Source organism: Nematostella vectensis, chromosome 6 (genome assembly GCF_932526225.1).
Source record: "Nematostella vectensis chromosome 6, jaNemVect1.1, whole genome shotgun sequence".
Classification (NCBI taxonomy): domain Eukaryota; kingdom Metazoa; phylum Cnidaria; class Anthozoa; order Actiniaria; family Edwardsiidae; genus Nematostella; species Nematostella vectensis.
Genome location: NC_064039.1, coordinates 7660012 through 7677473, shown reverse-complemented (window position 1 = coordinate 7677473; position 17462 = coordinate 7660012). Strand labels below are relative to the sequence as shown.

The following is a 17462-nucleotide window of genomic DNA, read 5'->3' as shown; positions in this document are numbered from 1 at the left end:
GGGGGGGGGGGGAGGGGGACTCTCACTAAAAAAAGGATTATATGCTTGTTGAGAGAACAAATTTTAACCCTTGAGATAGCAAAATGGGTTTGGTTTCTGGAATTTTTAATCCTTAGGAATAGCAGATAAAGTATACAAATTATCAGGTTTCTGAGTTAACAAGCTGATTGAAATTGATTAAATAAGGAAGTCCAAGTTAAATAGAAAGTCTGAGTTAACAGGCTGATTGAAATTGATTAAACAGAAAGTCTTACAAACTGTAACATGAAGTGTGATTTGTATTTTTTGGGGTTGGGTATCCCGGTAGTCACTCTGAGGGATACCAGATTTACAGAAGATCCCAGAAGACCCCAAGTGATGGCACTTGGGGCGAATTTTTAATGGTAAGGGATAGGATGAGCATATGTACATGTTTTTTAGGAAGAGTCTCTCCCTGCAAGCCAGTAGCCAGGAGTTTGAGTGGGGGGGAGGGGCTCCTTTACCCATTTAGCAGACATTTTATCATAGATAACTGGCCCTAGCTAACCCCCCCCCCCCCCCCCCTTGCTACGGGCCTGCCCTGGTTCTGAGGACTGTAGGTGAGTCATAGATAAAGATTTGAATAAAGTGACATAAAACAGGAATTATGCTCCTTATCATGCACCAGTAAAGTTTATTATCCCGAACCCCCACATCCCGGGGCATGGGTGGAAAATGGCATCGAACAAAGTGCAAAAATCAACTTATGCCCCACTTAGCAAGGAAGAACTTTGAGGAAAATGTCCTTTACGTGGAAGCACGGGTGGCCTAGTGTGTTAGCGCGTCGGCCTCTCACCGCTGTGGCCCAGGTTCGAATCCTGGCTCAAACTGGGGATTTTTCCGGGTTCCTGCCTTGATTCGAATTTGTGTCACAAGTGAGTTGAAGTTATTCTCCCATGTTTCCAGTCTTCTCGGATAAGGACACTAAACCAGAGGTCCCGTCTCTTCCAGCTGCACTATACTAAAACCTGAACCGAAGGGACGTAAAAGAACCACTGGGGACGCAATAAACCCTCTGGCAGTGAACACCCCCAGTGACATTGCTTACAACCGAGGGCCATATGTTAGAAAACTGTATTCGGTTAAATATGCTACCCTCGATAAAAAAAAAGATTAAACTGTCCCACCTACTAAAAATGTGTGTAGTTTCTTATGCGCACATCTTGTTATTAAATTTGCTTGGAGATAAAATTAGAGGGTCTCCATGCAGTGGACCATAAAATGGCAAAATAAAAATAAGAGTTAAGCATCAATTCGAGAAAAAAAATTATCATTAACCATAATAAAAATGCTGAAAAGTAAAAAATTGCCTATTTTCCCAACCGTTAAACTTTAAAAAACACCTATTTTTAATCTTATCAATGACATTTCTAAATCAATGATTTTATTTGGTGTTTTTATCTTTGGATATTTACAAAGTTAAGAATTGATTGGATTCAAGCTCTCTTAATGATATAATAATAAGTAGTTTAGTAACTCCATTTACCTATACCGTTGTCAGGACCCAGATTGTCCATCCTATACAACAATTTTGACATCAAGGTACTACCTCTAAGCTCTATTTTGCTTTTCTCTCTGCCCCCTTTGTATTTTTCAGAATTTTGTCTTGAGCCTCAATTTTGTTTGATGACTTGCATATGTACATAATAATTCTCTAGACAACGTACTATAACAGAAACTACTGTAAGTATCTTAGTAAAATCTAATATCTCTTGCTTCACTGGGGGCCATCTCGAGAGGGCAATATGGGCATTTGACCCTGCAAAACACAGACCCATAATTAATGTCATTAATTAATAAATTAATATAGTCATAGGAGAGCTGGTTGGGTGGGAAGCTGTAGCAGCAGTAGATAAAGGCGCGATATCGAACTTTTCTGGCACTTTGATATTTATACCATATTTATCACTCATCAAAAATCGGATATAAATCAGATATTTCTTCACAGGGTTCTAGAATCAGATATTTAGTCCATATTATGACAAAGCTCACAAATCTAATTTCTGATGTTTATCAGATCTTATACCCTTAGAACTGACATGTTGAACCTAGATTATTGCATCTCATGACTTGATAATATCAGATAATATTACAAGATTTACACATAGCAAGTCAATCCAATTACTGATATATATCAGATACTATAACTTTAGAACGGCTGTGTTGACCTTGATTATTGCATCTCACGACTTGATAATATCAGATAATATCACATAGACTCGTTCTACAAACGTGACAGTCAAATTAGATTTTGTAGTCAAATATCCAATAATATCGATGGGTCCAGCAGAGAGGACGAAGGAATCTCTATAGATATCTAGTATATTCTAATAAGATAATCTCCAATACTATCGCAAAATCAAGAGGTGCAGCAGAGGAAAGGGGAGGATCTAAATAGACATCTAGTAGATTTCAATAATCTCAAGTAAATATCACAATATTGAGGGGTAAAGAAGATGGAAGGAGAGGATCAAAATAGACATCTAGCAGATTCTAATTGTAGCGAACAGTACTTACTGTATTAGATAATAATTAACTCTGTAACCTGATAAAATTAGAGCCAGGCAGTGCTAAGCCCCCGCATAATCACACACGAATCGAACGATTAAACACACGCACAACGATTTCCCCTGATATAGCCGGATCAAGGTATGTTTTGAATCATTTCTTTGCGGCTAGCGCACATATTTGATTTCTTACTTTGATTATTGCCTATTGGATAATTTGTTATCGCACTGTAGTTTTAGATATATTTAGTTTAGTCATCGTTTGGTAGTCCTGTAGTATAGCCGATTATTCGCTTAGCTTAACTGCATAATTATTCTTATTTCAGTTTTTACGGTGTAATACAGACAATAAAGTTATAGAAAAACCAAAGTCGGTGTCGTGTCATGTGTAATATCAGTAAAGGCGACTGGAAGGGAAATCCACTACACTAATAAAATAATCTCCAATAATATCACCATATCGAGGGGTCCAGCAGAGGGAAGGAGGGTACCTAAATAGACATCTAGTAGATAATAATAAGATAATCTCCGATAATATCACAATATCAAGGATCCAGCAGAGGGAAGAAGGGTATCTAAATAGACATCTAGTAGATGAGAATAAGATAATCTCCAATAATATCACAATATCGAGGGAAGAGGAGAGGAGAGGAAAGGGGTCTAACCACTATCTAATAGCATGTAATTAGAGGAAAACAATAATAATATCCTAATCTCAATATCAGATATCAGTGATAATGTTCGATATCGCGCCTATCTCTTGAAAAAGATACTGACCCTTGCTGTGAGTTGTGGTCTACCTAAAAAAAATGGCCCCTTGCAGTAGAAGGTGGTCTGTTTCATAATGAAATTGTCGCTTGCAGTAGAGTGTGGTCAGTGTAAAAACAAAACAATTAACAAATGATTCTTACTTGTTTCCATTTGTAAGTTTGTTGAGTGCATCTTTTGATATGACATGCCCACAGGTTAGGCGTACTGGTGGGTTGGCTTCTGTACACTGCTGCCTAAGGATGGGACAGGCAAAGATAGAGTGGTACCTGTACTCTGGACCAAGATCCACCTCCACCTGGAAGGACAATGACGTACGGTATGTACATTATGAATAGAATAAAGAATTAGAATAAAGGACAATGACACATATCACAAGTCTGAATAAAGGATAATAACATTACAACATGCATTATCGGTCTGAATAAAGGATAATGACATACATGCATTATCGGTCTGAATGAAGGACAATGACATACACACATCACAAGTTTGAATAAAGGACAATGACATACATGCATCATGACTCTAAATAAAGGATAATATCATTACATTCATTATCGGTTTGAATAAAGAATAATGACATACACACATCATTAGTTTGAATAAAAGACAATGACATTCATACATGAGTTTTAATAAAGGAAAATGACATACATGCATCACAAGTTTGAATGAAGGACAATGACATACATGCATCATGACTCTGAATAAAGGATAATGATATACATGCACCATGATTCTGAATAAAGGATAATGACATACATACACCATGACTTTGAATAAAGGACAATGGCATACATGCATCATAACTCTGGTTGCGTTATATATGACATGTACTCCCTCATCTGGAATATTGCTCACCACTGCTCCTTGGGGCTTCGAAAACACAGAAGGACAGACTAGAGAAGTCTAACTACTATAATTTAAGGACACTTTTAATTTAGATAGATCGTCAACCTATGAAAACTGCTTATCTATATCCAATATGCGTACACTTGAGCATAGGTGGCAAGTTTAGGCTCTTCTATTATTTTTTAAATCATATAGGATGCAACAGGCCACGTATATCTCCAACTTCTTTGTAACCTGGTCTTCTCAGTACAATTTGCGCTCTTCTGTTTATAATCTTAAGCAGCCATCCTATCAATCGTTGTACATGCATAACTCTTTTACTACCTAATATCACATTTTTGGAACCAGCTACCCCACTCTGCTAAAACTGCTAATTCCGTCTATGACTTCCACAAGAACCTGCCCAACATCATTCCACATGGCTGCAAATGCAGCAACTGTATGTAAATCCTCCCTTTTTCACACATAATTAGAATCATTATGTATTGTGTAACGTGAGTGTTTCAGTAGTGTTGTCGAGCGTTTGTACCATGAGCTCCCCGAGCTCAGGAGACTGGGTCACCACTCCTGATGTCATCGACGGAAAATAAATTATTATTGTATTGTATAAAGTACAATGGCATACATGCTTCAGGGTACACACCACTAGGCCTCCAAAAATACTTACAGGAAGCTCATCCTTGGAGCTCCACACACCAGCCACCTGCCTCTGTTGCATGACCTGCTTGATCTGCAGGAGGGACGGCAAGGCGACACACCCTGCTGTGATGCACACCTGCAGGGGACTCTCTAGAGACAAGCCCAGTAAGGCGCAGGCATCACGCGCAAACATGTCACTGATGTCTAGCCAATGGACAGGGTCTAGTAGCGAGGCGTAGGGAGACTGCTCAAGACCGGTCTTGGTGTACAAGAGACATGCCATCAACTGCTGTATTTCTAGTGGGATAAGAAATATCAGTGATAAGAATTAAACATAATCGTTCATTTCAATAACTAAAGAAATTAGTTCTTATCATAAATCATTCATACATATGCCCTTTCAAAGGAATGTAAGCAATCATCAAAATCTATTCATACTATGCTTGAAAATCACATTACGCCTAACTTTGACATTTGAGATACGTATCTTACAACAACACCTTTTGTGTGTTCTTTGGCAAAAGGTCCAAAGTTCCTGGAATACATCAAGGCTTCCTGTTGTAAACCACACTTGAGCAAGTCCAGGAATTTTAGCTTGTGTAGTTTAAACTCTAAGGAGCTTCCCCGGCTCTTGAGTTGGAAGTGATGTGCCTTGGCCCACCTACATAGAAAGCAAGATCCTGATATGGATACATGTAGGTGACAATGGAAAAATATGTAATTATGCTGTAATCCAAGCTAGACAAAAACATTTCATACATTTAAAAAAATGCCTGTCGACAACTTCTTTCTATACTCACAATTGAAAATGTACGTTTAGATGGAAACTTCAAGTCAGCAATCCAATCAAGTAATACCAATTTGAATAAAAAGGGAATTTGATCATAAAAATGTCAGCACTTATGGTAATGTTTTGGCTTTGAATACTTTAGGCTAAAAAATAGAAAGACAAAAATGTTAAACAGGTCTTGATACCCCTAGAGTAAGGTGCTAAAGATATTCCTAGGAATACTATTATAAGGGGTCTTTTAATTTGATTACTCACTCAAGGGCGGGATCTAAATCTTTGTTTTTACAAGATTCGAGAATTCTATTCAGTTCTTGGAAAGGCTCTTTTCTTGAACTATCAAGCTGTAAGTTGGCTTCCTGTGAAAACAAAAACTCGAAAAAGTTTATCTTATATCCATCATTCCACTCTAACTTCATTACCCTGATCTTATTTATAACAAAATTGGATACATGTTGACCTTGCATCGTTAAAAATTACTATGTTACCTTAATTAGTTCCTCTGCGACATCCAATCTGCCTTGTCTAAATAGGTGTTCGCAAATGACTTCATTTAGCAGGACCAAGTTTGCACCCTCAAACGCATCTCTGTTGCTGCATGTAGTGTTGTCTGCTATAAGATTCTGAAAGGGGTAATAAGCCATAATTGACTATCAGGCACTGTATACCCAGCATTATCAACTGAACTCATCTGAACAAAATGCCACTGAAATACAAGTTCAATTGATTTGTGATTTGTTTGGTAATCGAACACAGTGTAACAACAATTTTCCTTGAGCTTTATTATTAAGCTTAATTCAACATAGAACCCTTAATTAGTTTGATTTTGTTTGGTAAATATAACATATTCCAAAATAAATTATTTGCATGCAGAAGACATCATCAAAGCCAACATTTCAATTACCAACTCAGCAAATAAGTAAATTAATAATATATAATAATTATCTACCACCGCTCATCTCATGTTTGTTTCCATTTTTTATGGGAAATTAGGGTAAAATTACAACCTAATTTATGATTGGCCATTTGTGAGTATGTGAACGACATGTTGGATCAGCTATGAATTGCAAGTTAATCGAACACTCACCCTATCTATGGCTTTACCAATCTTTGATATTCCACCATGCAATTCTTTATGTTCTGTTGCTAATCTAGTGACTGTCTCTTTAACTTTTTTTGCTGATTGGGATAACACATGGCACTGCAATGGTGATAGTTCGTCATCTGTATTACCTAAAACGAAAACACCAAAACATCATGAGAAAATATACAATTTTGAATTTATCTCAAAAAGGTTATTTTAAGCTCACATTTTTAAAGGTTGGTTCTCACTAGGACGCAAGTGCAAGCGTAAGCGCAACAAAAGTGAGAATCGGTCAAAGCAGTTGTGTTCTCTTGCACTTTCGCTTGCACTTATGATCTAGTGCGTTCTGCTTGTTCTAACGTCCAAGTGGGAACCGACCTTTACTGTATACAAAAACAAGCTATTTGATTGGTTGAAAAACTTGCGCCCTGAAATCAAGCAAAATGGCAGGTATAACAGCCAATTTGCAAGAGTTTCTGCAAAGAAAATTGCTCTAAAGCTCGTTTTATATTGTACTATTAAAACAATTTTACCATTTCCATTTCGGCGAATAGTGGCTTTAAAAATATTTACCTCAAGCCTTCGGCTCCATGGAAATGGTATAATTGTCAGAGTGGAACAAAATGTAGTTGTTAAAGTGTAATAGTCAAGCCAGAACAAAAGAGAACAAAGACATTACAGTGTATTAAATAAACTAAATAATTTCACGGGATTTTTAAGACCACTTTTAGTATACATTGCGTCGTTCTATTTCTTTTGTTAGATGTAAGATTACTTGAGTTATTGGAATACATTAACACCTTATCAGTTTATTTATAAACGGAAAGAAGAGATATGAGCGAGAACAAAATTTATACACGGGTCGAAATTTTAGGTAGAAACAGACAGAAGAAAGAACAATCATTACATTTCAAATATCACGCGAACCTCATTCTGCACTTACAATCAGCAATTTCCTTTTGAAGATTATTGACGTGGTTAAACAAATCCCCTAATGTAGCATCTGTGTGTGTTTGAATTCCCCTTAGTTTCTTGCTAACTTTTTCTTGCTCTCTCTCCACACTCAGACAAGCATCCATTTTGTTTCTGTTTATTCCAAGCTGCTACTCGCAATGCATTGTGGGTAGATGTGACGTCACCGCTGTTATACATGCTTCTTTATCTTTATTCTACACATCTTAGTTATTTCTTCCATTAAAATAACTAACGTTTTCTACACTGTAGACTGTTTAAAGCTGGATATAAATTTTCTTTGATATAAACTTGATTTAGGGGTAAAAGTCTCGATTTTGCAAAACAAGTGATGTCATACTCCAAAGGCATTATGGGTATTATTCCGTCCGCCATTTTGTATTTCCTTGTTATTTTGTCGTTCCATTCTTTCGCCGTATATTTCAGTCTATTTCCGTTGATTTACTTAAAAGAAATCACAACAGAATCATGGGGTGCGACGGAGGAACAATTCCAACCCGTGATGAGCTTGTACGTATGAAGAAGGCCCCCGAAAAAGTCGAAAAAAACTATGAGCTAAATGCGAAATGGTTTCACTGCGCAATCAGTCAGGAACAGCTCCATTCTCCCATAGTTTCCTGTGAGCTTGGAAACTTGTACAACAAAGAGAAATTACTTGAGTTTCTCCTTGATCGTAGCTCTGCAACATCAGATGTGGCGAACCACATCAGAAATCTCAAGGATACCAAACAACTCAACTTAACCGTGAATCCAGCTTTTGAGCAGAAGACCAAAGAACAAGCCGGCGGATATCTCGACTTTCAAGCCAGTCAGTACATTTGTCCCGTGGTTGGCATTGAAATGAATGGCAGGTATAAATTTTGCTTTCTGTGGAAATGTGGCTGTGTATTTTCTGAACGCGCTTTGAAAGAAGTGAAGTCTGTTGTTTGTCACAAGTGTGGAAAGACTTTCTCCCAAGAGGACGTGGTTGTAATTAACGGAAGCGAAGATGAGGTCGAGATCATGAAAGAAAAAATGAATGCAAGAAGATTAAAAGCCAAACAAGAAAAGAAAGCAAAGAAAGCACCTAAATCAGCTGAAACAACAACATCAGCTTCTCCAAGCGCAGGCCCTAGTAGTAGTGATGCAGGGAAAATTTCATCTGAAACAGCAAAAAGATCCAAGACAGAGCCAGAAATTCCTTTCAAAAAACCTAAACTTGACTCCAAACCAGGAGTTAATGGTGCGTCAAGTAGAAGTGTATCATCCAAAAAAGGCAAGAGCCCTAAAGTGAATGTTACCATACCAACAGAGCTGTCAAAATATAAGACTGTCGCAGAGGACCCAAATGCAAGCAAGGTTTATAAGTCTCTTTTTGCATCAGGACATGAAAAAAGACCTGAACATTTGAAATCAAACTGGGTGACCTATCACTCATATGGTGGCTATCATATCTAATCAGAAACAGAAATCTCAACACCCTAGGCATAAGTTCTCCTTTTAAAAGTACAACACTGTAACAAATTTCAAAATAAGCCATCTATAAATTAAACCTATTGTAGATAATCCAAGACTGTTATGCAAGCAAAAAGACTCTCATATTTAGCAGTAGCCCAGCTTCCATATTATCGAGGGCTGTTTAGAAACTAGAAGCTTGGAGGTGTGTTATCACTAAACATTTTGTGTCCATGATAAAGTAAGTTTGTTTTAAGAAATTCAAAGTGGAGCTGAAATTAACAATAGTTTTTTCCTAGCAGCATATCCATCCAATAAGGATTTGTAAATTTTTTAGTTAAGGGGCTCTATGTCTTTTCAAAGCCCCCCCTGACCTATAGTCTTAGGCCCTTTTTGCAACTTCACAAAGATAAGGCTTAGCAAAGCTATATGTAAATAAAGACTAAATCCATCAAGTAATTGCCATTGAAAACATTGCATTTACTTAGCTATTTTTATATGTGGATAATGTAAATAATGTATGGGATATGACAGACCATTAGATGCGAAGAAAGATTTTTGTAGAAAAAGATGGTGCATGAAACAATTGCCCATTCTCTTAATGTTTTGAACTGGAGTGAGGCCCGGATAAGCAAAGACAATTGCTCAAAATGCCCTTGTTGCCCTGTTTTCGGTATTTAACTAGCAGAGTTTCTTTCGCGAACGCCAGGCACAAAAGTCAGAAAAAAAAATGCAAATTTCGGTAATTTTCTTTTCAAAAGACATGCGGGCGGTGTTAGGAATCCTAAGTAGACGTAATCCTTGTTGCCTTACATACACAAACAAAAAAAAGCTTTAAAATAAGTTACTGCGGTTTCAAAATTCTGCGCAATCTCTCCGAAGCTAACACGTGTACCCATTCACACCTTAAAAGAGTACATTTTAGGGTGTAATAGTTGAATCTTTTCTCGTGGATAGATTTGCTGAGACACCCCCTCCCCTCTCCATCGCCTTTGATAATGTAAAGAGCCGTGTTTACCAAGCCCTAACAAAGCATACTTTAATAATCCCGCGTCTTAAAATTCCGCTGCACTGGTCGGGTTGCTACAGAAGGAGAAAAGGCGTTGTTCAGGTCCTGCATGCCTCGCCGTCAAGATGCGTACATTTACTTGTGTGCTTCTTATTCTTGTGATCGCTCTTGTGAGCATCTCAACAGCGGAAATGAAGAGTAAAACCAAAAAGCCTGCAGTTCCGGCTAAAAAGAGCGAAGGCCCTATGAAGAAAGACGAACCCAAGCCTAAAAAGAGCAAAGGCCCTATAAAGAAAGACGAACCCAAGGCTAAAAAGAGCGAAGGCCCTATGAAGAAAGACGAACCCAAGGCTAAAAAGAGCGAAAGCCCTATGAAGAAAGACGAACCCAAGGCTAAAAAGAGCGAAGGCCCTATAAAGAAAGACGAATCGAAGCCTAAAAAGAGCGAAGGCCCTATAAAGAAAGACGAACCCAAGGCTAAAAAGAGCGAAGGCCCTATGAAGAAAGACGAACCGAAGCCTAAAAAGAGCGAAGGCCCTATGAAGAAAGACGAACCGAAGCCTAAAAAGAGCGAAGGCCCTATGAAGAAAGACGAACCCAAGCCTGCGAAGAAGGAGTCTTCGAAACACATCGAAAAGAATGCCATGAAAAAATCCATACTAAAAGCTCCTAAAAGAAATGCAAAGAAAGCAGCAACCGTTGCAGTGCAAACTACTACAAAGAAAGCAATTGACAAAAAGAGGTATGAGTGTTTAGACAGTCAACCGACGATGCCTCTCATAATTCCAAGTGCCATATGCCAAAAATAGAAAACAAATAACGGCAATGCAAAAATACTAATGGTTCTGGTATCATGTATATAGACTTTCAAAGAATTTCTTTGAAAGTCTAATAATTAATGCTAATTTCAATATGAAGTATTCTGCATTTCTTGGTATCTTCGTTTGCAATTTGCTTTAGCGCCTTAGGTTCATAGCAACTAGGAGTAGTAGGGAGAGAGGGGTGAGGGAGACAAAGACTTAAATAAACTACACTGGACATCATTCGGTGGGACAATTTATTCTAACCTTTATTATCATTTTTCTCTTAAAGCGAAGAGATAGCGCCGGTGGAAAGATTTTGGAGCAGGTATACCATCACACACGTAAAACACGCATGATCATCATCATCATCATCATCCAACCCATCTATGCTCCCCACGTACATCATACACGCACGCATCTCACACACCCAACGCCCCACGCACGCAAACCCCATACATTCAACACGCACACACCCCCCACATCAAACACGCACCCGCAACACATGAAACACGCGCGCATCTCACACACCCAACGCCCCACGCACGCACACACACCACATATTCAAGTAGTGTTTTTGGTCCTGTGCAGTGATTGTCTTGTGCTTATTTCATTGAAGGCAGTATTGCCGAAACGTCGAAAAAAATAGAACTCAGTGATTCAAGAATTTGTTGTATATAAATAAACCCCACATTCAACACGCACCCCCCCCCCCCCCACACACACACACACACATCAAACACGCGCACATCTCACACACCCACGCCCAACGCACATCACACACACACGGATCAAAACCCACACATCAAAAACGCAATCCCTCCCCTCTCCCGCACACAGACGCCGAATGCACATCAACACGTGCAACCGCAAAATACGGCATCCATTTCCCACATCCACACCCGCGAATCCCATAAACATCATACACCCACGCGAATCCCACAAGGCATCTACTCACAATCACTTATCACACATGAATGGTCCACACATTACAGCCAGTGACATAGCATGTAATCTAGCGAAAATCGAAAATTAAACTGTTTCTGATTTATCAGACGTCGTTACAACAGTCGTCGTCGTTACATAAGACGTCGCAGATTTACCAGGCGTCGTAGAGCTACCAGACGTCGCTACACCCGGCGTAGATATACCAGACGTCGTGGATTTACCAGACGTCGCCATAGCAGTGGAAACAACAACAACAATAACAACAATGCGGGGAACTATGGCTATGGCAAGAGATTCGCGACCAAGAACGTGGGAGATGACAAGGTTAGAATACTATTATCATAATATTAAGTTTTTAGACTTGGCCTGGTCCCTAGCTCTCCTTACCTGGGTGGTCTCTAGTTCTAACCTGGGCTTGTCAATCAAGATCTCAATTCTCGATGCTAGGCAGATTTATGTCAGTGACATGAGCTGATTTATCATCTATCGTGGAAAATGAAGGTCATTGACAGTCCATTTTAAAACGAAGAAACCAAGAGCGCGTATCATTTTGTGTTAATAATTTATGGGCAATAATAGTGCATAAGGGATAAATATTTTTAAGGTATCTCCCGACATACAGAAGTGATAATTATGTAGATTTTATACTCCAAAAGGGCTTTTCCATCATTAGAACTCATGTATCATAATTGTTAACTAGAACGAAGCCAAAAGCGGCTCTGACATGGGCGCGACCAAAGAGAAGGAAAGAAATGATGAATATCCCGAATCATTTGACTATGATTCGTATGAGGTCGAGAAGGACTCGGGCAAAGTCGATATGGACCCAAATGATGAGCATCAACATCATCATAGGAGATGATTCGGATGAGGTCGGTGAAGAATCGAATGAAGTCGATGAGGGCGAACCGATTGAAGCCATTAACAAGGAAGTTCCGGCAGATAAGAACGCAGCATAAAGTGGAGAGATCAGCAGCTTTTAAAAGGACTGAAAACGGATAATAGTGGGAGAAACAAAAAAGAACTATGTAGATGTAGGTTTAAGGCTTAGTGTAAGTTAAAGTCTTAGTTTTGACAAATGAGGTACCGGATTTCCCTTCTAGTACATAATTCGCTGGCCTGTGGTTTGCGGTGTTGAGCCATCTAAGTGCAAGAAAACGGCGTGCATTTTTACCTCTAGTTTTCTTTATGGCTACACAGAACCTGGGCTCAAAACATCCAAAACAAAATACTTCCGTCCCAGCATCGCTAGGTCATAAAAAGCGAAGACAGGGCAATTCTACGCAAAACCAGCAAGAAGACACCGGCTTCTTAGGATATGTTACCGCTTGAGAACCTTTTTAGGTACATCCCTTACCCTAAGTAGGCCTTTAAACTATACTCTTTTGCGATGTGTGATTTACTGTAATAGATAAGAAAAGAGTGTAGGGCAGTGCAAGAGTAAATTTTGACGTTTTATTTCAGTTATGGATTTACTATAGCATTTATAATCAATTTTTAATGTTACAATTAAAGTTGTTGAAGCATGCGATGGCTTTCTACCTCAACTTGGGTTTACATTTTCTTCAAAGCACAAGATTCAAAACAGGGGCTTGGTCAAGCTCGAGGAAACAGGGTAACAACTAGAATAAATACAGTTAACTATTGTATGTAAGCAAACACCCTGAGGTGATTTTTTAGTAGAATTACTCTGGCAAGAATACTTCCCAAAACCCTATAACAAGAAAACATTCTTGACCACGCCACTGGTATATATATATATAAATCTGGCTAGGCCGATGCCTGAACCTCTGTGCTAGATGTCTTTAGGTTTATAAGTTTGTTACTAGACTCAGCAAGATCAGTTATCGTAACACGCCCTCTTTGCTTGATAAATTTGGCTACAGCCTCAAGCTCGTCAGGAGAGATGTAGATAAACTTGCCTCTGTCATCAATAACACCTGCAACAGAAAGGGGGATTAAATAGGTAAATAGGGACTGGACCACAGCATTACAACCCAAACATAATATCATGAATTTAGGCCTCTGTGCCATTTCAGCCAGCAAAACCACAGAAAAAAAATTGCTGAACCCAACTTACAGTAATACATTCCATCCTGTGAGATCATACAGAGCATTAAATTTTCAAATTCACCTCTTGTATGTAGCACACATTTTACACTACAGGTCAAGCATGGTTTGCCCCCCTTTTCTTTTTAAGATTTTATTTACACAAAAGGACTCCAATATGATGCAAAGGGTTAGTTCAGGTAGTCGTATTGCCTTCTATACTACACACCTGTGATCCTCTCAAGCTCCTGAAGGGAGTTAAGTCTTTCTATGGCATCCTGTGTTCTCAAACCAAAATGGCATGCCAAATCTTCAAGCATCACAACTTTGTTATTCTGTAAACAATAAGGGGCAAAGATTACCACAACATCTCTGTTTATTTTGACAGACTCTTCTATGAGATGTTTAAGTGATATGGTCAGAATAAAAAACCTTCATAATGGCATATTGGCAATATACAAACAAAAGAGGGGAAGCTAAACATTGTTGGACCTTACATTATCCGTACCTTGATATAATCAATGAAGTCCTGTAGCAGGGCTTGGTTCTGGAATATGAACATACATCACACATCAGGTCTAAGCCTGAGTTTTCATTGAAAATATCACTGGCTAACACAATTGATAGTTAATCAACAGGAAAAAATATTTCAATGTATTACTTCAATGTATTTATCACTATTCTTACAAATAATCAATACCGAAGTATAAAAATCAAAGTCTTTGACATTATGAATGAGTGTTTTTTTAGAGTAGATGTATTTAAAAAAAGAACATTCTTTATTACAAATACACACCTCTTCCTCTGTCTCTCCCACGCCTTCCTCCTCCACTGAGAAAGCATTCCTCATGGCTAAATACTCTTCATATGCTTTCCTTTCTTCTTCTTCCTTTCTTGCTTTCTCTTCTGCTTCCTAAAAAACACAAAAAGGAAATCATAAAATCATTTATCCAACAATTTTGAAGTTCTTTTGGAGCCAATAACAGACATAGAGTAAGTCTCCAGGCCAGGGTGGACCCTGTGTGTCACTGAGTTGGCAGTTGGTCTCTCTGTTATGCCGGTGCCTCTCCCACCAGGTTCCAGGTTTGATTCCCTGAGTTAGTTGGTTCTCGCCTTTGTTCTGAGGGTTTTTCTCCAGGTTCTTTGGTTTTCCTCCCTCCACAAAAATCAACAGTTTTTATCCTTGGACCCTAGAAAACTTTAATCTCCTGTTGACTTGGGCTGGGAATAACTTTCTTGAATTTGGATCTGATTTACAGTAGTTAGTCTTACTCTGACTTAGTAAGTTAGTCTTACTGTACTCTGTTATATTGATACCACCTTACTAGAACCCCTGCTACTTCAACTAATTTTCATTTCCCCTTAAAGTTCAAATTTAACAGGGTTCCCCTTGGTAAACACTGTAATAATCACAAGTGAAAAGTATATATTAAAGGAATAGGAAAATATACCCTTGGTTGCATTACACACAATATTTGTACTACAAGTCTGTCAAGAACTCACAAGTCTTTCCTCTTCTCTTTTCCGTCTTTCATCCTCTCTCTTCCGCTGTTCTTCTCTCATGGCTTCTCGTTCCTTTCTGTCTTGCCTTTCAGCCTCCATTTGCTAAAATATGTAAATAGGGGTTGGTTTGCAGTACTATAAATATCTGCCAGGGAAAATCCAAAACTAAATGGGTGCCTGTATGACAAGAAATAAAGAAATGATAAAGATAAAAGAGTTAGTGTAGATATATAACACTCTTATTGCCCTTTGGTGAGTATGAAAACAAAAAAACAAATAGTAACCATGCTAATGTTTATAAAATGTACCTCTCGCATGGCTCTTTTTTCAGCCTTCATTTCCATTCTCTTCATCTTTTTTGCTCCAATTTTTGCTCCAGGCATCTGATCTTCCAGTCCCAATGAGAATGGTTCATCATCATCTGTCACAAAAATGAGGTGATGAGATGCAAAACCTGGCTCTTTACAATCATGACTATGAATCCTTTGTCAATTTGGATAAGAATGAGCCTAATGAGATGTTTAGGGAGGCGTAAAAACTGGGGGTGCTAGACTATGTTACCATCTTCAGTGCCAGTAATTATTAATTACACACTAACTCATACTCATAATTGTAAACTGTGAGGAACAGTCAACAATTCTATATACTGAACTCTGACAAGCTGCTAAATGAATGAGAAGTGTGGGCAAGTATGGCCACAAGATACATGTGCCATAGAATTGCAACACAGTTACCCTTTATCCTATATTTGAGGGCTTGTTAGCGAATACATGGCTTTGATTTAAGGAATTAAACAGTTGATTCAAAATAAAGGAGCCTCAACAGGGCCTCAATGTTTTGATAAAGGAACTAAATTTTGATAAAGGGTGTGGTCACCAGACAACAAATTAATTATTTTACTAAAAACTATTTATTTATGAATTAGTAAATTGATTTATTTGTCAGTGCTCTGTATAGAACTCCATTTTGAGTTAACCTACACCAAATGTTATTCTTTGAATATTAGATTAACTTTTGCTGTGCTTTTGCTATTGAAAACGAAGAATCTCTTATCACCATGGAAATCATTGTCACTGTCATCATCATTTGCTTGTAAACGCTGCCCGGCTTGCATCCTATTGCGGGCGTTTCGATTTCTTCTTCTGACAGGAGCAGCATCGTCTTGTATAGGGGCCGTGCCTCGAGGTTTGCCTGTTTCATAAAGACTGTAAGTAACACTAAAAAGGCAATGACTATGGCGATATTAAATTTTAAAGCATAACATCCATTACCAGGGCAACCAGAAGCACTAGGACAGATATGATTGTATGATCCAACAAATCTATTGTTGCCAGTTATTTGATTACATTTTATTTTGTGAACATGCTCTTAATAGACACCCAGGTATATAAAGGCAAAAATGCATACCCCCTAACCATTCCACTTCTTAAAAAAAAAATATATGGTTGACAGGTATGTATTTCTCAAAACTCAATTGATTACAATTCACTTGTTCTCGGATAGGATTTTTTTAAGCGACACAAATCAATGGGTTTGATTTATAATATTGATTATATTGATTTAGATCGCAATTTTTGTCCAAGGAAAAGAAACTGACGTGTACTACCTATTTCGAGTTATCACTGTTATTATATATTTTCCTAGTGTTACGGGTAAAAAGAAATACAGATAGCAGGATTACTTACTAGGTTTCGTTTTCTCCTTCTTTTTGGCAATAAAAGTCGCTATAGCCAGCATAACGCCGACAACAGCGGCCATAATAAGCCATATCACATATGAATTGTAGGCCGCCATCTTTGCTTGTGGCCCTCTCAATTACCCAGCAACCCCTGCGAACACTCTCATACGATCTTACCACAGGCAACCCAGGATGAAGTAGTAAAAAGAAGCAGCTTCTCAACAGCATCAGAGTTGGGCCTTAGAAAGTTGACCTAGCGTTAATTTATATGGAAGCATACTATCTTTTCATATGTGAATAGAAAAGCTATCGGAGAATGCGTGAAATGAGATATCCACATAAATTACTCTGGTAAAGTTTGCACTTTGCAAATGCTGTTCCTCAGTCCTTTCCATAATTTAAAAACAATCT

General features: G+C 38.3%; 4 protein-coding genes across 4 annotated transcripts; 2 read left to right on the top strand and 2 right to left on the bottom strand.

Annotated features, from left to right (window-relative positions):
* Window positions 1–1385: 1385 nt before the first annotated feature.
* LOC5514983 (E3 ubiquitin-protein ligase RMND5A) lies at window positions 1386–7792 on the bottom strand. The gene is made up of 8 exons (XM_001635150.3): window positions 7602–7792; window positions 6662–6807; window positions 6063–6197; window positions 5833–5933; window positions 5288–5448; window positions 4816–5084; window positions 3437–3591; window positions 1386–1777 (listed from the first exon to the last, which is right to left on the bottom strand). The coding sequence occupies exons 1-8, from the start codon at window positions 7735–7737 to the stop codon at window positions 1711–1713; spliced, it is 1170 nt and encodes a 389-aa protein (XP_001635200.2). The 5' UTR covers window positions 7738–7792; the 3' UTR covers window positions 1386–1710.
* Window positions 7793–7970: 178 nt separating this feature from the next.
* On the top strand, window positions 7971–9523 carry LOC5514982 (replication termination factor 2). The gene has a single exon (XM_032384711.2). It carries the CDS (start codon window positions 8099–8101, stop codon window positions 9065–9067), a length of 969 nt encoding a protein of 322 aa, XP_032240602.1. The 5' UTR covers window positions 7971–8098; the 3' UTR covers window positions 9068–9523.
* Window positions 9524–10108: 585 nt separating this feature from the next.
* LOC5514988 (translation initiation factor IF-2) lies at window positions 10109–13368 on the top strand. Its single transcript, XM_001635090.3, has 4 exons — window positions 10109–10815; window positions 11166–11201; window positions 11929–12145; window positions 12522–13368. Exons 1-4 carry the CDS (start codon window positions 10199–10201, stop codon window positions 12681–12683), a joined length of 1032 nt encoding a protein of 343 aa, XP_001635140.2. The 5' UTR covers window positions 10109–10198; the 3' UTR covers window positions 12684–13368.
* Window positions 13258–17221, bottom strand: LOC5514992 (DDRGK domain-containing protein 1). Its single transcript, XM_048729393.1, has 8 exons — window positions 17059–17221; window positions 16430–16564; window positions 15682–15794; window positions 15374–15475; window positions 14667–14783; window positions 14379–14417; window positions 14100–14205; window positions 13258–13761 (listed from the first exon to the last, which is right to left on the bottom strand). The coding sequence occupies exons 1-8, from the start codon at window positions 17165–17167 to the stop codon at window positions 13592–13594; spliced, it is 891 nt and encodes a 296-aa protein (XP_048585350.1). The 5' UTR covers window positions 17168–17221; the 3' UTR covers window positions 13258–13591.
* Between the last annotated feature and the right edge of the window lie 241 nt (window positions 17222–17462).